This window comes from Coregonus clupeaformis, chromosome 7 (assembly GCF_020615455.1).
Source record: "Coregonus clupeaformis isolate EN_2021a chromosome 7, ASM2061545v1, whole genome shotgun sequence".
In the NCBI taxonomy this organism is placed as follows: domain Eukaryota; kingdom Metazoa; phylum Chordata; class Actinopteri; order Salmoniformes; family Salmonidae; genus Coregonus; species Coregonus clupeaformis.
This window is the reverse complement of record NC_059198.1, coordinates 73,430,276-73,456,266: the sequence shown is the minus strand read 5'-3', so window position 1 is coordinate 73,456,266 and position 25,991 is coordinate 73,430,276. Positions and strand designations below refer to the sequence as shown.

General features: G+C 44.1%; 1 protein-coding gene across 1 annotated transcript in view; it reads right to left on the bottom strand.

Moving 5' to 3' along the window:
- Positions 1-1,823: 1,823 nt before the first annotated feature.
- LOC121570168 (transmembrane channel-like protein 5) overlaps positions 1,824-25,991 on the bottom strand; it is a 48,961-nt gene continuing 24,793 nt past the window's right edge. The window contains exon 4 of the mRNA XM_045221573.1: positions 1,824-1,868. Coding sequence (XP_045077508.1) covers positions 1,824-1,868 — 45 coding nt within the window. The remainder of the gene's footprint in view (positions 1,869-25,991) is intronic.

The following is a 25,991-nucleotide window of genomic DNA, read 5'->3' as shown; positions in this document are numbered from 1 at the left end:
ATCATACAATTTCACTTCAAATCATTGATTTCAACTATCTCTCTACTGTATCTGCAAAACACACTCACGGCTACCAGCCAATCACAAAAACACAGGCTTGTATTAAGACAATGCATTGGGACAACTTGGAAGCAAAATGCTGAATCATACACACACGCTTACCCAAAAACTCAATATTCATTTTCTCTCGCCTCTCCTTGATCTTCAGAGAGTAAATATATGTATGTGCTTTTTGGCATGAAATAATCTCCCTAACACGTCATAAAATCAATGTTAAAATGAGGACGGGGCTGGGTTTCTAGGTCACATCAGAATATTACTTTTAAAGATATTGATTTGTGTTGTGTGTGACCTGCCTCACACTATTCTTTGTAATTAACACAAAATGAGAGGGGGAATATGGGCTGTGTGGATGAGGTTAGTGTGGGTTATTTTGTGTGTGTGTGTGTGTGTGGGGGGGCCATATTTTAGTGCCTCTATAGATGAGAGGGGGCTATGATAAGAGTGTGGGGCTGGGCCCTAAGGAAGATTTATATTGCAACGGGGGAGTGTGTGTGTACTTGTATGTGTGCATGTATGTGTGCATGCATGTGTGTGTGTGTGTGAGTGTGTGTACACCGACAGAGTTAATTAATTTTACGATATTAAACTCTAACCCAGACTCTGTCTCACTACCCATAAACCTTTGCTTGTGTGCCCTTCACTGGAAAGGCCAGCGAAGACAAAGGATACAGACTCCCTGAGAGAAACCCAGACAGTATGTGTGTGTGTTTGTGTGTGTGTGTGTGTGTGTGTGTGTGTGTGTGTGTGTGTGTGTGCGTGCGCGTGTGCGTGTGCGTGTGCGCGTGTGTGTGTGTGAGAGAGCTGATGTGAGATTGGGACGCAATAAGCTAGAGATAAGGAATTAAATGCCAACCATCCAACAACACCCAAGGACCCTGATCTTTAGGGCTATGAGTTTGTATGTGTGTTGTGTTGTGTGTATGTTTGTGTGTGTGTGTGTTGAGTGTGTTCTCTTCATGGTTGTGTGTTTTCAATCCTCTCCTACACTGCCTGTCATGGGATCTCTTCAGCCCCGTTTATACCTGGTGGCTAACGTGTCCTTTGTCCTAATCTGCCCACATTCTGATTGTGCCCACATTTTTAGAATGGTGTAGACGATTAATTAAAAGTTGCAAAGTGATCCGATTGTGATCAGATCTTATAACTGCAAACGGACAAGATCAGGACAAGAGCAGGACGAAGGATGCATGTTAGAACCAGGTATAAACAGGGTTTTATACAGGTCTTCTTTTGTGTGTCCTCGCCCTGTGTGTGTCCTCTGTCCTTTAGCCCCGGTGTCACTCTGCCTCCCTCCCCTCTAGTCCGGCGTGTTTGAAGTGACTATTAGTGAGAATCAAAGCCTTCCTCCATCCCTGGTCTCATCTCCGTAACCTTTTAGAATATTCACCAACGATCCTCATCCCTTTTGTGATCCCCTGGAATTTTTTTCATCAAAATCATCACGCCCTTTATGTGCAATCATTCTCTCTCCTTTGTTACTGCCTCCACCGTCAATCACTTAAAAAATTCATAGACCCCATGGTTGGGTCCGGGGTGCTTCAAGAGTTCCTTCGTCGATAACCTCCGGCCAGGTAGGGGGGTTCATTATTGAACGCCCCTGGACAGTCCAAACCCACAATGTGTTCTATAATTAAGTTTAACTTCAGAAGTTCAAACTGGTGCTGTCCTTTTTACCCTTTCTACTCTTTGAGTAGTCTCTCTCTCTCGAGCCAGCTAGCCTTCTGTCTGTGTCTTTGTCCGTTCATCTGTCTGTATGTCCGTCAGATCCTCTGTGCGTCCTCTGGGCTCCATTTGTCCGCAGACACCTACAGAGAACCATGAAACACACACAAATTAACAGAAAGTGAGAGAGATGTTTCTATTCCTTTATATTTTGTTTATTTCACTTTGTTTATTATCTATTTCACTTGCTTTGACAATGTAAACGTATGTTTCCCCAGAGAGAGAGAGAGAGAGAGAGAGAGAGAGAGAGAGAGAGAGAGAGAGAGAGAGAGAGAGAGAGAGAGAGAGAGAGAGAGAGAGAGAGAGAGAGAGAGAGAGAGAGAGAGAGAGAGAGAGAGAGAGAGAGAGAGAGAGAGAGAGAGAGAGAGAGGGGGAGAGAGAGAGAGAGAGAGAGAGAGAGAGAGAGAGAGAGAGAGAGAGAGAGAGAGAGAGAGAGAGAGAGAGATCAATCACACCATCACCCGTCTCTCTCTTCACTTCCTCCTCCTCTCGTCCTGAAGTGATTGAGGAGAGCACAGCGGGCTGAGCTTCTGAATGTCTCCAGATTAAAAACCCTCAAACAAATGAGGCCTAAAAATACTGCCCCGGGGAGCAGAGACAGAGAGCCAGGACACTGACAGGACCTAAAGAAAGAGAGGGAGGCATGAGAGGGGATGAGAAAAAAGTTAGCGAAAGGCAGCGGGGGAAGGATTTGCTTAAAAAAAGAGGGAGAAAGAATTAGAGAGACAGAGACACATGTCAGTATGACACACATACCATCATCCTGTCTCACCTCCAACATGTAACTCTGCCATTCCCCCACACACCTGTTCCGTCTTTCTCTCCGATTAGAAAACCATCAGCCGGGGTTTTGCTCTCCCAGATTGCATCCTCTTCCTCCACACTGAATCAGATACAGAACATTTATCAAAATACATTTCTCCCCCAACACCATGCAGCCGACAGCCTCTCACGACACTCTGCCTTAAAAGTCACCTGACCTCAGCACCAGCGACCTCCATTTTCCCAAATGGCCCAGGTCTTACTTTTAATGTATATATATCAGCTCCTCTGTCCCTCCTCTGTCCACATAACCCATACAAGGCCTTGCAAACCACCTCCACTTATCAGGACACTTAGGTTGCTTCACAAGCAGCAAATAGATATATATAAGATTTTAATATGGCTATGGATGAAAAAGATAAGGTAATACATTTTATGTGTATTATTTTGTGTGTCCCTCTGGTGTTTTTACCTTGTGACTTTCTTTTCTGTCTCTGACTATCTCTCTGTCTCAATTCAATTCATATTTTTATTTATTTTGTCAAAGCAAGTGAAATAAAGAAATAAAAACTCATAAAGGTTTCAAAAGGATAAAGACATTTCAAATGTTATATTATCAGCTATGTACAGGGTTTTTAACTATGTGCAAATAGTTGTAGTACGAATAGTAGGGGAAGACAAGTAAACAGATAAATATTGGTTGTATTTACAATGCTGTTTGTGCTCCACTGGTTGCCCATTTTTCATGGCAATGGGTCACAAATCTTGCTGCTGTGATAGCACACGTGGTATTTCGCCAAACAGATATGGGAGTTTATCCACGTTTGATTTGTTTTCAAATTCTTTGTGGGTCTGTGTGATCTGAGGGAAATATGTCTCTAATATGGTCATACATTTGTCAGGTGGTTAGGAAGTGCAGCTCAGTTTCCAGCTCATTTTGTGGGCAGTGTGCACATAGCCTGTCTTCTCTTGAGAGCCAGGTCTGTCTATGGCGGCCTTTCTTAATAAGAAGGTTATGCTCACTGAGTCTGTACATAGTCAAAGCTTTCCTTAAGTTTGGGTTTGTCACAGAGGTCAGGAATTCTGCTTCTGCGTATTCTCTGTTTAGGACCAGATAGAATTACAGTTTGCTCAGTTTTCTGGTTATTTCTTTCCAGTGTGTCAAATTATTCTCTTTTTGTTTTCTCATAATTTGGTTGGGTCTAATTGTGTTGCTGTCCTGGGGCTCACTGGGGTATGTTTGTTTTTGTGAACAGATCCCCAGAACCAGCTGGCTGAGGGGACTCTACTCTAGGTTCACCTCTCTGTAGGTGAGGGCTTTGTGGTGGAATGTTTGAGCATCGCTTCCGTTTAGGTGCTTGTAGAATTTAACAGCTCTTTTCTGGATTTGGATCATTATTGGGTATAGTCCTAATTCTGTTCTTCATGCATTGTTTGAGGATTTGCATTGTACATGAAAGGATATTTTTGCAGAATTCTGTATGCAGAGTCTCAAATTTGGCGTTTGTCCCATTTTGTGAAATCTTGGTTGGTGAGTGGACCCCAGACCTCACAACTATAAAGGGCAATGTGTTCTATAACTGATTCAAGTATTTTTAACCAGATCCTAATTGGGATGTTGAGTTTTAGGTTCCTTTTGATGGCATAGAAAGCCCTTCTTGCTTTGTCTCTCAGATTGTTCACAGCCTTGTGGAAGTTACCTGGTGTTGATGTTTAGACCAGTGTAGGTATCATTCTTTTTCTGCTCTACGTCCTGGCAACTGGACCTTTTTTGCAACACCGTTATTTTTGTCTTTATCATCAAGGCCCAAGTCTGACAGAATCTATGTAGAAGATATAGATTCTGCAGTAGGCCCTCCTTGGTTGGGGACGGAAGCACCATATCACCATATATGCTATCTTATGGTCGGGAGAGGTTGTGTTTTCTCTAGCAGGAGGTAAGCTTGGCTTCTTATATGGTGTTGAGTAAAGCTTAAACCATGTATTTAGATTGTAGGTAGGTAGTTGTAGTTAGGTATTGTAGGTAGTTTATTTAGGTAGTTATTTAGGTAGTTATTGTAGGTTTCTGTAGGTAATTATTGTAGGTAAGTATTGTATACGGCGGAGCCCGGCGAAGCACGAGGCTAGCTAGCTAGCGGGTAGCTACTGGTAACGTTTAGCAACGGTGGATAGTTGTTTCCAATGTTATTTCACGCTTAAGAGTACCTGTAATTAAGCCAGCTAGCTACCTACCATTCAGCCGTTTTTCTAACCTCATTATCTGAGGCATCAACGTTAGGTAGTTAGTAGCTACTGTACTTAATTACACCTACTGATTGCAGAAGACAAATGTCAGCTGGCGTCGGGTAAGTTTGGCTTTATACATAGCTTGGGCTTTGTCGAGTAAGGCTTAATTATGTATCTAGATTGTAGTTAGGTATTGTAGGTAGGCATCGCGGGCTGTTGTGGGTAGTTATTGTAGGTTAGCATTGTATTCGGCTGTGCCGGGTGTAGCACGAAGCTAGCTAGCTAGCTAGCTAGCCGTTTTTCAAACAAAGTCAACACAGTAGCCATTGCTAGCTAGCCAACACGACCAGCTAATTGTACTGTAGCAGCTAAATACAATATATTTGTGCTAGCTAGCCAACGTTTAGTTATTGCTGCGTTATGATTGGAACTAGACACGGACACGAATGATCTGTTTAGTGTGTTAACACACTATTGGTAGTTTGTTGTAACCAAGTATTGGTGCTAAACTGTGTGTTATTGGATGCTAGCATGCTAGTTAGCTATGGCGTCATAGTTAGGCATCGTGGGCTGTTGTGGGTAGTTATTGTATGTTAGCATTGTATTCGGCGGTCCCGGGTGTAGCACGAAGCTAGCTAGCTAGCCGTTTTTCAAACAAAGTCAACACAGTAGCCATTGCTAGCTAGCCAACACGACCAGCTAACTGTACTGTAGCAGCTAAATACAATATATTTGTGCTAGCTAACCAACGTTTAACTTTTGCTGCGTTATGAAAGGAACTAGACACGGACACGAATTATCTGTTTAGTGTGTTAACACACTATTGGTAGTTTGTTGTAACCAAGTATTGGTGCTAAACCGTGTGTTATTGGATGCTAGCATGTTAGTTAGCTATGGCGTCATAGTTAGGCATCGTGGGCTGTTGTGGGTAGTTATTGTAGGTTAGCATTGTTTTCGGCGGTGCCGGGTGTAGCACGAGCTAGCTAGCTAGCCGTTTTTCAAACAAAGTCAACACAGTAGCCATTGCTAGCTAGCCAACACGACCAGCTAACTGTACTGTAGCAGCTAAATACAATATATTTGTGCTAGCTAGCCAACGTTTAATTATTGCTGCGTTATGAAAGGAACTAGACACGGACACGAATTATCTGTTTAGTGTGTTAACACACTATTGGTAGTTTGTTGTAACCAAGTATTGGTGCTAAACTGTGTGTTATTGGATGCTAGCATGCTAGTTAGCTATGGTGTCATATTTAGCTAGCTGAAAAAAGTAAGTTGAGTCTATTCCTTGAAACATTGAACCGCTGTAGTTCACAACAATTCTAATTTCTAAAGTGAGGGTTGGGAGAGTTTTTATTCGGGCGGTTCAGTGAAACAATTATAGTTTCTGAGGTGGAAGTTTTGGTGAGGGAGGCCCTACTCTCTCCTTTCCCAGATGTTTAGTTCATTTCATTCCGATCTCCTCTGCATTATTGTAGCCATTTGCTACAGCCTGTCAACTATGCCTCTGCCTATCCCTGTTCTCTCCTCTCCGCACAGGCTACACAAACGCCTCACACCGCGTGGCTGCTGCCTCTCTAACCTGGTGGTCCCTGCACGCACCCCACACCTGGAGTTCCAGGTCTCAGGCAGCCTCTGGAACTGCCGTTCTGCTGCCAACAAAGCTGACTTCATCCCAGCCTATGCTAACCTCCAGTCCCTCGACTTCCTGGCGCTGACGGAAACATGGATTACCCCTGAAAACACTGCTACTCCTATTGCTCTCTCCTCGTCTGACCATGTGTTCTCGCATACCCCGAGAGCATCTGGTCAGAGGGGTGGTGGCACAGGAATCCTCATCTCTCCCAAGTGGACATTCTCAATTTTTCCCCTAACCCATCTGTCTATCTCCTCATTTGAATTCCATGCTGTCACAGTCACTAGCCCATTTAAGCTTAATATCCTTGTCATCTATCGCCCTCCAGGTTCCCTTGGAGAGTTCATCAATGAGCTTGACGCCTTGATAAGTTCCTTTCCTGAGGATGGCTCACCCCTCACAGTTTTGGGGGATTTCAACCTCCCTACGTCTACATTTGACTCATTTCTCTCTGCCTCCTTCTTTCCACTCCTCTCCTCTTTTGACCTCACCCTTTCACCGTCCCCCCTACTCACAAGGCAGGCAATACGCTTGACCTCATCTTTACTAGATGCTGCTCTTCTACTAATCTCACTGCAACTCCCCTCCATGTCTCCGACCACTACTTTGTTTCCTTTTCTCTCTCGCTCTCCTCCAACACTACTCACTCTGCCCCTACACAGATGGTAATGCGCCGCCGCAACCTTCGCTCTCTCTCTCCCACTACTCTCTCCTCTTCCATCCTATCATCTCTTCCCTCTGCTCAATCCTTCTCCCTCCAATCTCCTGATTCTGCCTCCTCAACCCTCCTCTCCTCCCTTTCTGCATCCTTTGACTCTCTGTGTCCCCTATCCTCCCGGCCGGCTCGGTCCTCCCCCTCCAGCTCCGTGGCTTGATGACTCATTGCGAGCTCACAGAACAGAGCTCCGGGCAGCGGAGCGGAAATGGAAGAAAACTAAACTCCCCTGCCGACCTGGCATCTTTTCCTCCCTCCTCTCTACATTTTCTTCATCTGTTTCTGCTGCTAAGGCCACTTTCTACCACTCTAAATTCCAAGCATCTGCCTCTAACCCTAGGGAAGCTCTTTGCCACGTTCTCCTCCCTGCTGAATCCCCCTCCTCTCGCTCTGTGGATGACTTCGTCAACCACTTTGAAAAAGAAGGTTGACGACATCCGATCCTCGTTTGTTAAGTCTAATGACACTGCTGGTCCTACTCACACTGCCCTACCCTATGCTTTGACTTCTTTCTCCCCTCTCTCTCCAGATAAAATCCTGCGACTTGTGACTGCAGGCCGCCCAACAACCTGCCCGCTTGACCCCATCCCCCCTCTCTTCTCCAGACCATCTCCGGTGACCTTCTCCCCTACCTCACCTCGCTGATCAACTCATCCTTGACCGCTGGCTATGTCCCTTCCGTCTTCAAGAGAGCGAGAGTTGCACCCCTTCTCAAAAAACCAACACTCGATCCCACTGATGTCAACAACTACAGACCAGTATCCCTTCTTTCTTTTCTTTCCAAAACTATTGAGCGTGCCGTCTTTAGCCAACTCTCTTGCTATCTCTCTCAGAATGACCTTCTTGATCCAAACCAGTCAGGTTTCAGGACTGGTCATTCAACTGAGACTGCTCTTCTCTGTGTCACGGAGGCTCTCCGCACTGCTAAAGCTAACTCTCTCTCCTCTGCTCTTGTCCTTCTAGACCTGTCTGCTGCCTTTGATACTGTGAACCATCAGATCCTCCTCTCCACCCTCTCCGAGCTGGGCATCTCCGGCGCGGCTCACTCCTGGATTGCGTCCTACCTGACCGGTCGCTCCTACCAAGTGGCGCGGCGAGAAGCTGTCCCCGCACCACGTGCTCTCACCACTGGTGTCCCCCAGGGCTCAGTTCTAGGCCCTCTCCTATTCTCCCTATACACCAAGTCACTTGGCTCTGTCATATCCTCACATGGCCTCTCCTATCATTGCTACGCTGACGATACACAACTAATCTTCTCCTTTCCCCCTTCTGATAACCAGGTGGCGAATCGCATCTCTGCATGTCTGGCAGACATATCAGTATGGATGACGGATCACCACCTCAAGCTGAACCCTGGCAAGACGGAGCTGCTCTTCCTCCCGGGGAAGGACTGCCCGTTCCATGATCTCGCCATCACGGTTGACAACTCCGTTGTGTCCTCCTCCCAGAGTGCGAAGAGCCTTGGCGTGACCCTGGACAACACCCTGTCGTTCTCCGCTAACATCAAGGCGGTGACCCGATCCTGCAGGTTCATGCTCTACAACATTTCGGAGAGTACGACCCTGCCTTACACAGGAAGCGGCACAGGTCCTAATCCAGGCACTTGTCATCTCCCGTCTGGATTACTGCAACTCGCTGTTGGCTGGGCTCCCTGCCTGTGCCATTAAACCCCTACAACTCATCCAGAATGCCGCAGCCCGTCTGGTGTTCAACCTTCCCAAGTTCTCTCACGTCACCCCGCTCCTCCGCACACTCCACTGGCTTCCAGTTGAAGCTCGCATCTGTTACAAGACCATGGTGCTTGCCTATGGAGCTGTGAGGGATCGGCACCTCTGTACCTTCAGGCTCTGATCAGTCCCTACACCCAAACGAGGGCATTGCGTTCATCCACCTCTGGCCTGCTGGCTCCCCTTCCTCTGCGGAAGCATAGTTCCCGCTCAGCCCAGTCAAAACTGTTCGCTGCTCTGGCACCCCAATGGTGGAACAAGCTCCCTCACGACGCCAGGACAGCGGAGTCACTCACCACCTTCCGGAGACATTTGAAACCCCACCTCTTTAAGGAATACCTGGGATAGGATAAAGTAATCCTTCTACCCCCCCAGCCCCCCCCAAAAAAAAAAAAAAAAAAAAAAAAACATATTGTAAAGTGGTTATCCCACTCTGGATAAGAGCGTCTGCTAAATGACGTAAATGTAAATGTAAATCTGCAAACAGTAATCATTTTGACAGGCTGTTCTAGTGCCTTTGCCAGTTCATTGACACGTTGAAGAGGGTGAGGCTCAAGCTGCATCCCTGTCTGTGTCTATTGCCAAATTTTAACTGTTGTTTGTGTACATTGATATTATACACTGAACAAAAATATAAACGCAACATGCAAAGTGTTGGTCCCATGTTTCATGAGCTGAAATAAAAGATCCCAGAAATGTTCCATACACACAAAAAGCTTATTTCTAAAAAAAAATGTGAGTGAGAATTTCTCATTTTCCAAGATAATCCATCCACCTGACAGGTGTGGCATATCAAGAAGCTGATTAAACAGCATGATCATTACACAGGTGCCCCTTGTGCTGGGGACAATAAAAGGCCACTCTAAAATGTGCAGTTTTGTCACAAAACACAATGCCACAGATGTCTCAAGTTTTGAGGAAGCATGCAATTATCATGCTGACTGCAGTAATGTCCACCAGAGCTGTTGCCAAATAATTGAATGTTCATTTCTCTATCATAAGCCACCTCCAACATTGTTTTAGAGAATTTGCCAGTGTATCCCATCCGGCGTCACAACCGCAGACCACGTGTATGGCATCGTGTGGGTGAGCGGTTTGCTGATGTGAACATTGTGAACAGAAGTTTACATACACTCAATTAGTATTTGGTAGCATTGCCTTTAAATTGTTTAACTTGGGTCAAACGTTTCAGGTAGCCTTCTACAAGCTTCCCACAATAAGTTGGGTGAATTTTGGCCCATTCCTCCTGACAGAGCTGGTGTAACTGAGTCAGGTTTGTAGGCCTCCTTGCTCACACACACTTTTTCAGTTCTGCCCACAATTTTCTATAGGATTGAGGTCAGGGCTTTGTGATGGCCACTCCAATACCATGACTTTGTTGTCCTTAAGCCATTTTGGCACAACTTTGGAAGTATGCTTGGTGTCATTGTCCATTTGGAAGACACATTTGCGACCAAGCTTTAACTTCCTGACTGATGTCTTGAGATGTTGCTTCAATATATCCACATAATTTTCCTTCCTCATGATGCCATCTATTTTGTGAAGTGCACCAGTCCCTCCTGCAGCAAAGCACCCCCACAGCATGATGCTGCCACCCCCATGCTTCACGGTTAGGATGGTGTTGTTCAGCTTGCAAGTTACCCCCTTTTTCCTCCAAACATAACGATGGTCATTATGGCCAAACAGTTCTATTTTTGTTTCATCAGACCAGAGGACATTTCTCCAAAAAGTACGATCTTTATCCCCATGTGCAGTTGCAAACCGTAGTCTGGCTTTCTTATGGCGGTTTTGGAGGAGTGGCTTCTTCCTTGCTGAGCGGCCTTTCAGGTTATGTCAATATAGGACTCGTTTTACTGTGGATATAGATAATTTTGTACCTGTTTCCTCCAACATCTTCACAAGGTCCTTTGCTGTTGTTCTGGGATTGATTTGCACTTTTCACACCAAAGTACGTTAATCTCTAGGAGATAGAACGTGTCTCCTTCCTGAGCGGCATGACGGCTGCGTGTTCCCATGGTGTTTATACTTGTGTACTATTGTTTGTACAGATGAACGTGGTACCTTCAGGTGTTTGGAAATTGCTCCCAAGGATGAACCAGCCTTGTGGAGGTCTACACATTTTTTCTGAGGTCTTGGCTGATTTCTTTTGATTTTCCCATGATGTCAAGCAAAGAGGCACTGAGTTTGAAGGTAGGCCTTGAAATACATCCACAGGTACACCTCCAATTGACTCAAATGATGTCAATTAGCCTATCAGAAGCTTCTAAAGCCATGACATAATTTTCTGGAATTTTCCAAGCTGTTTAAAGGCACCGTCAACTTAGTGTATGTAAACTTCTGACCCACTGGAATTGTGATACAGTGAATTATAAGTGAAATAATCTGTCTGTAAACATTTGTTGGAAAAATTACTTGTGTCATGCACAAAGTAGATGTCCTAACCGACTTGCCAAAACTATAGTTTGTTAACAAGACATTTGTGGAGTGGTTGAAAAACAAGTTGTAATGACTCCAACCTAAGTGTATGTAAACTTCCGACTTCAACTGTATATGTGTTTGCTCTTGGTTCTTTCTTATATGGCCGAAAAGGTTGGAGAAGTGGTATATCCATACATCTCCATTTTGGATAGAAAACTGTTTGTGTTGTTGTTTGTTTAGTGTGTTCCAATTTTCCAAGAAGTGATTTGATACTATGGATTCTTCAAATACATTGAGCTGATTTCTGACGTGCTGTTCCTTATTTTTTCGTAGTGTATTTCTGTATTGTTTTAGTGATTCAACGTGGTGAAGGTGTAGGCTAAGGTTTGCTGGTTCTCTGTGTTTTTGGTTGGATAGGTTTCTCAATTTCTTAGGTTTTTGCATTCTTCATCAAACCATTTCTCATTGTTGTTTTCTTGGGTTTTAAATTTGATATATTAGCTGATAAGTTTACACCTTTTTTGTCCAGGAAGTTCTCTCTCTCTCTCTCTCTCTCTGTCTCTCTCTCTCTCTCTCTGTCTCTCTCGCTCTCTCGCTCTCTCGCTCTCTCCTCTCTCTCTGTCTCGCTCTCTCTCTCGCTCTCTCTCTGTCTCGCTCTCTCTCTCTCTCGCTCTGTCTCTCTCTCTCTCTCTCTCTCTCTCTCTCTCTCTCTCTCTCTCTCTCTCTCTCTCTCTCTCTCTCTCTCTCTCTCTCTCTCTCTCTCTCTGTGTGTGTGTGTCTGTCTGTCTGTCTGTCTCTCTCTCTCTCTCTCTCTCTCCTCTCTTTCTGTCAGTCTCTCTTTCTCTGGCTGGCTGGCTGGCTGGCTGGCTGGCTGGCTGGCTGGCTGGCTGGCTGTTGTCTGTCTTTCTCTCTGTCTGTCTTTCTCTCTGTCTGTCTTTCTCTCTGTCTGTCTTTCTCTCTGTCTCTTTCTCTCTGTCTTTCTCTCTGTCTTTCTCTCTGTCTGTCTATGTATCTCTGTCTTTCTCTCTGTCTGTCTATGTATCTCTGTCTTTCTCTCTGTCTGTCTATGTATCTCTGTCTTTCTCTCTGTCTGTCTATGTATCTCTGTCTGTCTGTCTGTCTGTCTGTCTGTCTGTCTGTCTGTCTGTCTGTCTGTCTGTCTGTCTGTCTGTCTGTCTTTCTCTCTGTCTGTCTTTCTCTCTGTCTTTCTCTCTGTCTTTCTCTCTGTCTGTCTATGTATCTCTGTCTTTCTCTCTGTCTGTCTATGTATCTCTGTCTTTCTCTCTGTCTGTCTATGTATCTCTGTCTTTCTCTCTGTCTGTCTATGTATCTCTGTCTTTCTCTCTGTCTGTCTATGTATCTCTGTCTGTCTGTCTGTTTGTCTCTTTCTCTCTCTCAACATACATGAAATGAGTTTGAATAGGAAATATAATAATTGTGTCCTTCCAACTTTGCTTTCGTCAAAGAATCCTCCATTTGCAGCATTTACAGCCTTGCAGACCTTTGAAATTCTAGTTGTCAATTTGTTGAGGTAATCTGAAGAGATTTCACCCCATGCTTCCTGAAGCACCTCACACAAGTTGGATTTGCTTGATGGGCACTTTTTACGTACCATACGGTCAAGCTGCTCCCACAACAGCTCAATAGGGTTGAGATCCGGTGACTGTGCTGGCCACTCGATTATAGACAGAATACCAGCTGACTGCTTCTTCCATAAATAGTTATTGCATAGTTTGGAGCTGTGCTTTGGGTCATTGTCCTGTTGTAGGAGGAAATTGTCTCCAATCAAGCGCCGTCCACAGGGTATGGCATGGCATTGCAAAATGGAGTGATTGTCACGTTCTTTGTGTATAGGATCGGACCAAGGTGCAGCGTGGTATGCGTACATAGTCGTTTATTTTAATAAACACCGACAAAATAGCAAAATCCAACAGAACGTGAAGTTCAAGAGGCCAAACATCAAACAAGCCAAACAGAAACAAGATCCCACCACTAAGCTAGGCAACATGGCTGCCTAAGTATGATCCCCAATCAGAGACAACGACCGACAGCTGCCTCTGATTGGGAACCACACCCGGCTAACATAGAAATATATCAATTAGATTTCACACCCTGACCAACTCAACTAGAGATCTCAATGTCAGGGCGTGACAGTGATAGCCTTCCTTCTTCAAGATCCCTTTTACCCTGTACAAATCTCCCACTTTACCACCACCAAAGCACCCCCAGACCATCACATGCCTCCACCATGCTTGACAGATGGCATCAAACACTACTCCAGCATCTTTTCATTTAGTCTGCGTCTCACAAATGTTCTTCTTTGTGATCCGAACAACTCAAACTTCAATTTGTCTGTCCATAACACTTTTTTCCAATCTTCCTCTGTCCAGTGTCTGTGTTCTTTTGCCCATCTTAATCTTTTATTTTTATTGGCCAGTCTGAGATATGGCTTTTTCTTTGCAACTCTACCTAGAAGGTCAGCATCCCGGAGTCGCCTCTTCACTGTTGACGTTGAGACTGGTGTTTTGCGGGTACGATTTAATGAAGCTGCCAGTTAAGGACCTGTGAGGCGTCTGTTTCTCAAACTAGACACTCTAATGTATTTGTCCTCTTGCTCAGTTGTGCACCGGGACCTCCCACTCCTCTTTCTATTCTGGTTAGAGACAGTTTGCGCTGTTCTGTGAAGGGAGTAGTACACAGCTTTGTACAAGATCTTCAGTTTCTTGGCAATTTCTCGCATGGAATAGCCTTCATTTCTCAGAACAAGAATAGACTGACGAGTTTCAGAAGAAAGTTATTTGTTTCTGGCCATTTTGAGCCTGTAATCGAACCCACAATTGCTGATACTCCAGATACTCAACTAGTCTCAAGAAGGCCAGTTTTAGTGCTTCTGTAATCAGCACAACAGTTTTCAGCTGTGCTAACATAATTGAAAAAGTTTTTTTTTTATAAAGATCAATTAGCCTTTTAAAATGATAAACTTGGATTAGCAAACACAACGTGCCATTGGAACACAGGACTGATGGTGGCTGATAATGGGCCTCTGTACGCCTATGTAGATATTCCATTAAAAATAATCTGTTTCCAGCTACAATAGCCATTTACAACATTAACAATGTCTACACTGTATTTCTGATCAATTTGATGTTATTTTAATGGACCACAAAATTGCTTTTCTTTCAAAAACAAGGACCCCAAACTTTTGAGCGGTAGTGTGTGTATGTATATATATATATACATACATACAGTGGGGGAAAAAAGTATTTAGTCAGCCACCAATTGTGCATGTTCTCCCACTTAAAAATATGGCCTGTAATTTTCATCATAGGTACACGTCAACTATGACAGAAAAATTGAGAAAATAAAATCCAGAAAATCACATTGTAGGATTTTTTATGAATTTATTTGCAAATTATGGTGGAAAATAAGTATTTGGTCACCTACAAACAAGCAAGATTTCTGACTCTCACAGACCTGTAACTTCTTCTTTAAGAGGCTCCTCTGTCCTCCACTTGTTACCTGTATTAATGGCACCTGTTTGAACTTGTTATCAGTATAAAAGACACCTGTCCACAACCTCAAACAGTCACACTCCAAACTCCACTATGGCCAAGACCAAAGAGCTGTCAAAGGACACCAGAAACAAAATTGTAGACCTGCACCAGGCTGGGAAGACTGAATCTGCAATAGGTAAGCAGCTTGGTTTGAAGAAATCAACTGTGGGAGCAATTATTAGGAAATGGAAGACATACAAGACCACTGATAATCTCCCTCGATCTGGGGCTCCACGCAAGATCTCACCCCGTGGGGTCAAAACGATCACAAGAACGGTGAGCAAAAATCCCAGAACCACACGGGGGAACCTAGTGAATGACCTGCAGAGAGCTGGGACCAAAGTAACAAAGCCTACCATCAGTAACACACTACGCCGCCAGGGACTCAAATCCTGCAGTGCCAGACGTGTCCCCCTGCTTAAGCCAGTACATGTCCAGGCCCGTCTGAAGTTTGCTAGAGTGCATTTGGATGATCCAGAAGAGGATTGGGAGAATGTCATATGGTCAGATGAAACCAAAATATAACTTATTGGTAAAAACTCAACTCGTCGTGTTTGGAGGACAAAGAATGGAGGAATGGGCAAAAAAACCAGCAACAGTGTGTGAAAACCTTGTGAAGACTTACAGAAAACGTTTGACCTGTGTCATTGCCAACAAAGGGTATATAACAAGGTATTGAGAAACTTTTGTTATTGACCAAATACTTATTTTCCACCATAATTTGCAAATAAATTCATTAAAAATCCTACAATGTGATTTTCTGGATTTTCTTTTCTCATTTTGTCTGTCATAGTTGACGTGTACCTATGATGAAAATTACAGGCCTCTCTCATCTTTTTAAGTGGGAGAACTTGCACAATTGGTGGCTGACTAAATACTTTTTTCCCCACTGTATATATATATATATATATATATATATAACTACATGACCAAATGTATGTGGACACCTGCTCATCGAACATCTCATTCCAAAATCATGGGCATTAATATGGAGTTAGTCCCCCCTTTGCTGCTGTAACAGCCTCCATTCTTATGGGAAGGCTTTCCTCTAGATGTTGAAACATTGCTGCAGGGACTTGCTTCCATTCAGCCACAAGAGCATTATTGTGGTCCAATTCATCCCAATGGTGTTCGATTGGGTTGAGGTCAGGGCTATGTGCAGGCCAGTCAAGTTATTCCACATCAATCTCGACAAACCATTTCTTTATGGACCTCACTTTGTGCACGGGGGCATTGTCATGCTGAAACAGGAAAGGGCATTCCCCAAACTGTTGCCACGAAGTTGGAAGCAATTGTCTAGAATGTAATTGTATGCTGTAGGGCATTGTTTCCCTAAGTACACATGTTACTATAACCCTGGACAAGCCACCTGATTCAACTTGTCAACTAATCATCAAGCCCTCAATGAGCTGAATGAGGTGTTTGTCAAGGGCTACAATAAAAATGTGTACTGTTGGGGGTACTGGAGGACCAGGGTTGGGAAACACTGCTGTAGGGTAAAGATTTCCCTTCACTGGAACTAAGGGGCCTAACCATGAAAAACAGCCCCGGATCATTACTCCACCAAACTTTACTGTTGTCACTATGCATTCGGGCAGGATGCGTTCTCCTGGCATCCGCCAAACCCAGATTTGTCCGTTGGAGTGCCAGATGGTGAAGCGTGATTCATCACTCCAGAGAAACGCGTTTCCACTGCTCCAGAGTCCAATGGCGGCGAGGTTTACACCACTCCAGCCGACGCTTGGCATTGCACATGGTGATCACAGGCTTGTGTGCGGATGCTCGGCCATGGAAACCCATTTCATGAAGCTCCCGACGAACAGTTCTTATGCTGACGTTGCTTTCAGAGGCAGTTTGGAACTTGATAGTGCGTGTTGCAACCGAGGACAGACGAATTTTACGCGCTACGTGCTTCAGCCCTTGGCAGTCCCATTCTGTGAGCTTGTGTGGCCTACCACTTTGCGGCTGAGCCATTGTTGCTCCTAGACATTTACACTTCACAACAACAGCACTTACAGTTGACCAGGGCAGCTCTAGCAGGGCCACGTTGAAAGTCAATGAGCTCTTCAGTAAGGCCATTCTACTGCCACTGTTTGTCTATGGAGATTGCATGGCTGTTTGCATGGTTTTATACACCTGTCAGCAACGGGTGTAGTTGAAATAGCCGAATCCATTAATTTGAAGGGGTGTCAACATACTTTTGTATATATAGTGTAAATATCTCCCCTCTCTCTCCTCCGCTGCAGTACTGTCTAAAGTTTGGGAGAGAGGCTGTTGAAGACACTGACCCGGAAGAACAGAACAGAGCAGAGCTCCTTTACCTGTTTCTCTGTGTTGCCTCAGGCTGAGTAATGACAAATACATTACAGCCTTATTCTAAAATGGCTTTAATGTTATTTTTTTCTCATCAATCTACACACAATAGCCCATAATGACAAAGCAAAAACAAGTTTTTAGAATGTTTTGCAAATGTATTTTTTTTAAATAATGAAATATCACATTTACATAAGTATTCAGACGCTTTACTCAGTACTTTGTTGAAGTACCTTTGGCAGTGATTACAACCTCGAAGTCTTCTTGGGTATGATGGTACAAGCTTGGCACACCTGTATTTGGGGAGTTTCTCCCATTCTTCTCTGCAGATCCTCTCAATCTCTGTCAGGTTGGATGGGGAGTGTCACTGCACAGATATTGTCAGGTCTCTCCAGAGATGTTAGATCGGGTTCAAGTCCGGGCTCTGGCTGGGCCACTCAAGGAGACTTGTCACAAAGCCACTTCTGTGTTGTCTTGGTTGTGTGCTTAGGGTCGTTGTCCTATCGGAAGGTTACCCCAGTCTGAAGTCCTGAGCGCTCTGGAGCAGGTTTTCATCAAGGAACATTCTGTAATTTGCTCCATTCATCTTTCCCTCGACCCTGACTAGTCTCCCAGTCCCTGCCACTGAAAAACATTCCCACAGCATGATGTTGCCACCAACATGCTTCACCGTAGGGATGATGCCAGGTTTCCTCCAGACGTGACGCTTGGCATTCAGGCCATAGAATTCAATCTTGGTTTCATCAGACCAGAGAATCTTGTTTCTCATGGTCTGAGATTCCTTTAGGTGCCTTTTGGAAAACTCCAAGTGGGCTGTCATGTGCCTTTTACTGAGGAGTGGCTTCCGTCTGGCCACTCTACCATAAAGGCCTGATTGGTGTAGTGCTGCAGAGATGGTTGTCCTTCTGGAAGGTTCTCCCATCTCCACAGAGGAACTCTGGAGCTCTGTCAGAGTGACCATTGGGTTCTTGGTCACCTTCTTGACCAAGGCCCTTCTCCCCCGATTGCTCAGTTTGGCTGGGCGGCCAGCTCTAGGAAGAGTCTTGGTGGTTCCAAACTTCTTCCATTTAAGGATGATGGAGGCCACTGTGTTCTTGGGGACCTTCAATGCTGCAGAAATTTTTTGGTACCCTTCCCCAGATCTGTGCCTCGACATAATCCTGTCTCGGAGCTCTACGGAAAATTCCCACAACCTCATGGCTTGGTTTTTGCTCTGACATGCACTGTCAACTGTGGGACCTTATATAGACAGGTGTGTGCCTTTCCAAATCATATCCAATCAATTGAATTTACCACAGGTGGACTCCAATCAAGTTGTATGAATATCTCAAGGATGATCAATGGAAACAGGATGCACCTGAGCTCCATTTCTAGTCTCATAGCAAAGGGTCTGAATACTTATTTAAATAAGGTATTTCTGTTTTTAAATTTTTTATACATTTGCGAACATTTCCAAAACCTGTTTTTGCTTCGTCATTATGGGGTATTGTGTGTAGATTAATTCGTTTTTTAATATTTTTTATCAATTTCAGAATAAGGCTGTAACGTAACAAAATGTGGAAAAAGTCAAGGGGTCTGAATACTTTCCGAAAGCACTGTATACCCCCCCCCTCATATACCCCCCTAATGTACCCCACCTCCCTCATGTATCCCCCTTCAGTGAATGTCAGGTTCTCCTAGCCGTGAGGTAGAGATGAGAAATGGAGGAATGACGAAATACATTTGAGAGAAACATTTAAAAGGCAACGTTCAGAAATTGGAAACAACAGAGACACACAAAGCATCTATCACACATGACCTTTTCTTCTCTCTCTCTCTCTCTCTCTCCCTCTCTCTCTCTCTCTCTCTCTCTCTCTCCCTCTCTCTGTCTCTCTGTCTCTCTCTCTCTCTCTCTCTCTCTCTCTCTCTCTCTCTCTCTCTCTCTCTCTCTCTCTCTCTCTCTCTCTCTCTCTCTCTCTCTCAATTCAATTCAATTCAATTCAATTTCAATTTAAGGGCTTTATTGGCATGGGAAACGTATGTTAACATTGCTAAAGCAAGTGATGTAGATAGTAAACAAAAGTGAAATAAACAATAAATATTAACAGTAAACATTACTCTCAGAAGTTCCAAAAGAATAAAGACATTTCAAATGTCATTATGTATATATACAGTGTTGTAACAATGTGCAAATAGTTAAAGTACAAAAAAAATCTACATAAATATGGGTTGTATTTACAATGGTGTTGTTCTTCACTGGTTGCCCTTTTCTTGTGGCAACAGGTCACAAATCTTGTTGCTGTGATGGCACACTCTCTCTCTCTCTCTCTCTCTCTCTCTCTCTCTCTCTCTCTCTCTCTTTTCGAGGCTGTAATCACTGCCAAAGGTACTTCAACAAAGTACTGAGTAAAGCGTCTGAATACTTATGTAAATGTGATATTTCATTCTTTTTTTAAATAAATCTGCAAAACATTCTAAAAACCTGTTTTTGCTTTGTCATTATGGGGTATTGTGTGTAGATTGATGAGAAAGAGGGAGAGAAAGGGAGAGGGAAAGAGGGAGGGAAAGAGAGCGGGAAGAGGGAAAGAGAGAGGGAAGAGAAAACATGTATTCTAAAACAGCTCAGTCGATCTTTGAGAGATTTAGTTATAGTTGTAACAGAATTCAAGGTACGGCTTTTTGGTTAAACATACCATAGTCAAACAGAATAAATGTAACAAGAATTGTCTTGGGTAAAACTGCTACACACACACACACGCACGCACACACACACACACACACACACACATACACATACACATGCATACACACACAAAGGCATGTTTTATGTTCTGCAGGGTTCAGGGTTGGTAGACTTATTATAAATGTCCTCTTTCACTGCCACTTTCTTTATTACCATTTCTCTTTCTCTCTCTCTTTTTGTGTGATTTAAATGGCTTTGTTAGACTCTTTGACCGGGGAACATGCTTTAAACACATACACACACACACACACACACTTCACATCTGGACTTGTGTTTAATTTCACGTCAAACCCCGGACAGGAAGCACCTGTCCAGATTAAACCGTGAGAGACAGAAGAGAGAAAAAAAAGAAGAAATCTGTTGTGGAAACATCCTTCATCTGTTGTGGAAACATCCTCCATCTGTTGTGGAAACATCCTCCATCTGTTGTGGAAACATCCTTCATCTGTTGTGGAAACATCCTTCATCTGTTGAGGAAACATCCTTCATCTGTTGTGGAAACATCCTTCATCTGTTGTGGAAACATCATTCATCTGTTGTGGAAACATCCTTCATCTGTTGTGGAAACATCCTCCATCTGTTGTGGAAACATCCTTCATCTGTTGTGGAAACATCCTTCATCTGTTGTGGAAACATCCTCCATCTGTTGTGGAAACATCCTTCATCTGTTGTGGAAACATCCTTCATCTGTTGTGAAAACATCATTCATCTGTTGTGGAAACATAATTCATCTGTTTTGGAAACATATTTTATCTATTGTGGAAACATTCTTCATCTGTTGTGGAAACATCCTCCAGCTGTTGTGGAAATGTCCTTCATCTGTTGTGGAAACATCCTTCATCTGTTGTGGAAACATCCTTCATCTGTTGTGGAAACATCCTCCATCTGTTGTGGAAACATCCTCCATCTGTTGTGGAAACATCCTCCATCTGTTGTGGAAACATCCTCCATCTGTTGTGGAAACATCCTCCATCTGTTGTGGAAACATCCTCCATCTGTTGTGGAAACATCCTCCAGCTGTTTCCACAACAGCTGTCACATTAAAAGTAATATCAACAAACAGAGCAAAATCCAAATTGCTTTGGAAAACACCAGTCGTCTGAAATTAACACAAATTTCATCTCTAAATGTTATCGCGTCTGTTTGATTTTACGCTGAATAAGACCCATTGTTCTTTCTGGCTCTGGGGCTACTTGAGGCTCTGCTCTTCCAGCTGTGTAAAACTTCTACATGTGGAGATTATTCAGACTTCACATTAACAGAGTAAATGACCCACGTCTGGTCTCGGTCACAGACCTGTTGGGGGAAAATGGTGACAGTCTTCGTCAGGGAGATAGGAGTGTACACGCATACGGACAGGGGGTCAGTAGCCATACACAAGGATGAACATAGAACAAGACTTCATGGAACAGCCAACTTACATTGCATCATATATACTGGGGGAAGGAATGGTGACAAATTTGACATCCATCAGTAAATGTACATACTATAACATTTTCTTTAAAATCACATACTTTTTTCTCCACTCACTCAAAGTAGACCTATCTGTACTTTTATGTGATATGGCAAGCAGTGTGTCTAAAATGTAAAGTATTATTATCTACCAGTCTTTTTGCATAACATTTTGAACTAAGCCACTGGTTGTCAGGAGAAATGGTCAGTAAATGATGTGAAAGAGCTGGATTAATATCACTGCTATTGTCCTGTCATGTGACCTGCATGGACATCCATGTTTTCAACCCTAATCCTTTGATGTGGATTTTCATTTTGGGCGTTCCTCAACTAGGCTTACAGTGCTTACAGGGTGGCTCTGTTCACTTCTCCTGTCTGTCACACTCTCCATATCCTCATAAACAATATTTGATCATTATTATAACTGTTTTAACAACACAAGACTCCATTGTTCCATTCATGTTTTGGGTAAGTCGATGTTCATACGGTGGTGACCCTGTGTACTGCATCTACTGCCAAGTGAATGAAGCTTATAGGCACAGCAGTCTGTACACTCACCCTGGGAGCATATGGTTGTCAGAGTGTGGGTTGCTGAGGCGTCACAACATGTATGTTATAGCTGGGGGACAGAGGGGACCTGAGAGAGAGAGAGAGAGAGCAACACTGCCCTGTCTCTCTCTCTCTCTCTCTCTCTCTCTCTCTCTCTCTCTCTCTCTCTCTCTCTCTCGCTTTCTCTCTCTCCCTCCAGATTATCAGGGTTATTTCAGGGCCTATGGTTTACCACACTGAGTTAGTTTCAAACTGACAACACTGAATTGACAACACATCGGGGATGTGTTCTGGGTTTTAACCAGTTGACATGTCACATATCAACTGACAAACAGATATATTCCTATGTTTATTCAGTTTTTGAATCAGAAGTGTGTTCAGAAGGTCTCTATTTAAAGTGATGCTCCAGAGCATTTGTATAATTTTAGCCAGTAGTTTTGAAAGTAGTGCTGACGAGTCAACACGGGTCCCTGAAAATTGTGCACAATTGTGTACGAGGGCATTCATTTCGTATGATATGTTACGTCCTGCAAAATTAAATATTCATACTATATGTTAGTGCTTAAGATCCAGGACTGAATCTTTAACATATCTAACCTGGCTGAGAGTATTATTGCATGAAAGAAAACACATTGTTCTCTGCCAAAGCATTACATTGAAATAAAATAAAATCAAATGTTATTTGCCACATGCGCTGAATACAACAGGTAAAGACATTACAGTGAAATGCTTACAAGCCCTTAACCAACAATGCATTTTAAAAAAAGAAAAGAAAAAAAGAAAATAGAAAACGTGTTAATAACTAAAGTAACTAAACAAAAGAGCAGCATTGAAATAAAATAACAGTAGGGAGGCTATATACAGGGGGGTACCGGTGCAGAGTCAATGTGCGGGGGCACCGGCTAGTCAAGGTAATTGAGGTAATATGTACATGTGGGTAGAGTAAAAGTGAATATGCATAAATAATAAACAGAGTAGCAGCAGCGTAAAAGAGGGGGATGGGGTGGGGGGGCAGTGCAAATAGTCAGGGTAGCCATGATTAGCTATTCAGGAGTCTTATGGCTTGGGGGTAGAAGCTGTTGAGAAGTCTTTTGGACCTAGACTTTGCGCTCCAGTACCGCTTGCCGTGCAGTAGCAGAGAGAACAGTCTATGACTAGACTGGCTGGAGTCTGACACTGCCTGGTATAGAGGTCCTGGATGGCAGGAAGCTTGGCCCCAGTGATGTACTGGGACGTACGCACTACCCTCTGTAGTGCCTTGCGGTCGGAGGACAAGCAGTTGCCATACCAGGCGGTGATGCAACCAGTCAGGATGCTCTCGATGGTGCAGCTGTAGAACTTTTTGAGGATCTGAGGAGCCATGCCAAATCCTTTCAGTCTCCTGAGGGGGAATAGGCTTTGTCGTGCCCTCTTCACGACTGTCTTGGTCTGTTTGGACCATGATAGTTCGTTAGTGATGTGGACACCAAGGAACTTGAAGCTCTCAACCTGTTCCACTACAGCCCCGTCGATGAAAATGGGGGCGTGCTCAGTCCTCTTTTTTTCCTGTAGTCCACAACCATCTCCTTTGTCTTGATCACATTGAGGGAGAGGTTGTTGTCCTGGCACCACACGGCCAGGTCACTGACCTCCTCCCTGTAGGCTGTTTCATCGTTGTTGGTGATCAGGCCTACCACTGTTGTGTCGTCGGCAAACTTAATGATGGTGTTGGAGTCGTGCCCTGGCCATGCAGTCATGGGTGAACAGGGAGTACAGGAGGGGACTGAGCACACACCCCTGAGGGGTGCCCGTGTTGAGGATCAGCGTGGCAGATGTGTTGTTACCTACCCTTACCACCTGGGAGGTGGCCCGTCAGGAAATCCAGGATCCAGTTGCAGAGGGAGGTGTTTAGTCCCAGGATCCTTAGCTTAGTGATGAGCTTTGAGGGCCCTATGGTGTTGAATGCTGAGCTGTAGTCAATGAATAGCATTCTCACGTAGGTCTTCCTCTTGTCCAGGTGGGAAAGGGCAGTGTGGAGTGACCTAATACAGCGGCTTGCGAAACTATTCACCCCCCTTGGAATTTTTCCTATTTTGTTGCCTTACAACCTGGAATTAAAATAGATTTTTGGGGGGGTTTGTATCATTTGATTTACACAACATGCCCACCACTTTGAAGATGCAAAATGTTTTTTATTTTGAAACAAACAAGAAATGAGACCAAAAAAAACAAAACTTGAGCATGCATAACTATTCCCAAAGTCAATACTTTGTAGAGCCACCTTTTGCAGAAATTACAGCTGCAAGTCTCTTGGGGTATCTCTATAAGCTTGGCACATCTAGCCACTGGGATTTTGCCCATTCCTCAAGGCAAAACTGTTCCAGCTCCTTCAAGTTGGATAGGTTCTGCTGGTGTACAGCAATCTTTAAGTTCCACAGATTCTCAATTGGATTGAGATCTGGGCTTTGACTAGGCCATTACAAGACATTTAAATGTTTCCCCTTAAACCACTCAAGTGTTGCTTTAGCAGTATGCTTAGGGTCATTGTCCTGCTGGAAGATGAACCTTCATCCCAGTCTCAAATCTCTGGAAGACTGAAACAGGTTTCCCTCAGGAATTTCCCTTTATTTAGCGCCATCCATCATTCCTTCAGTTCTGACCAGTTTCCCAGTCCCTGCCGATGAAAAACATCCCCACAGCATGATGCTGCCTCCACCATGCTTCACTGTGGGGATGGTGTTCTCGGGGTGATGAGAGGTGTTGGGTTTGTGCCAGACATAGCATTTTCCTTGATGGCCAAAAAGCTCAATTTTAGTCTCATCTGACCAGAGTACCTTCTTCCATATGTTTGGGGAGTCTCCCACATGCCTTTTTGCTTATTTTTTTCTTCAAGCAATGGCTTTTTTTCTGGCCACTCTTCCGTAAAGCCCAGCTCTGTGGAGTGTACGGCTTAAAGTGGTCCTATGGACAGGTACTCCAATCTCCGCTGTGGAGCTTTGCAGCTCCTTCAGGGTTATCTTTGGTCTCTTGTTGCTTCTCTGATTAATGCCCTCCTTGCCTGGTCCGTGAGTTTTGGTGGGCGGCCCAGTTCAAAGTTTTGGATATTTTTTTTAACCCAACCCTGATCTGTACTTCTCCACAACTTTGTCTCTGACCTGTTTGGAGAGCTCCTTGGTATTCATGGTGCCGCTTGCTTGGGGGTGCCCCTTGCTTAGTGGTGTTGTACACTCTTGGGCCTTTCAGAACAGGTGTATACAGTGAGGGAAAAAAGTATTTGATCCCCTGCTGATTTTGTACATTTGCCCACTGACAAAGAAATGATCAGCCTATCATTTTAATGGTAGGTTTATTTGAACAGTGAGAGACAGAATAACAACCAAAAAATCCAGAAAAACGCATGTCAAAAATGTTATACATTGATTTGCATTTTAATGATGGAAATAAGTATTTGACCCCCTCTCAAACAGAAAGATTTCTGGCTCCCATGTGTCTTTTATGCAGGTAACGAGCTGAGATTAGGAGCACTCCATTTAAGAGTGTGCTCCTAATCTCAGCTTGTTACCTGTATAAAAGACACCTGTCCACAGAGGCAATCAATCAAGCAGATTCCAAACTCTCCACCATGGCCAAGACCAAAGAGCTCTCCAAGACAGCTGGGACCATAGTCACCAAGAAAACAATTGGTAACACACTACGCCGTGAAGGACTGAAATCCTGCAGCGCCCGCAAGGTCCCCCTGCTCAAGAAAGCACATATACAGGCCCGTCTGAAGTTTGCCAATGAACATCTGAATGATTCAGAGGAGAACTGGGTGAAAGTGTTGTGGTCAGATGAGACCAAAATCGAGCTCTTTGGCATCAACTCAACTCGCCGTGTTTGGAGGAGGAGAAATGCTGCCTATGATCCCAAGAACACCATCCCCACCGTCAAACATGGAGGTGGAAACATTATGCTTTGGGGGTTTTTTTCTGCTAAGGTGACAGGACAACTTCACCGCATCAAAGGGACGATGGACGGGGCCATGTACTGTCAAACTTGGGTGAGAACCTCCTTCCCTCAGCCAGGGCATTGAAAATGGGTCGTGGATGGGTATTCCAGCATGACAATGACCCAAAACCCACGGCCAAGGCAACAAAGGAGTGGCTCAAGAAGA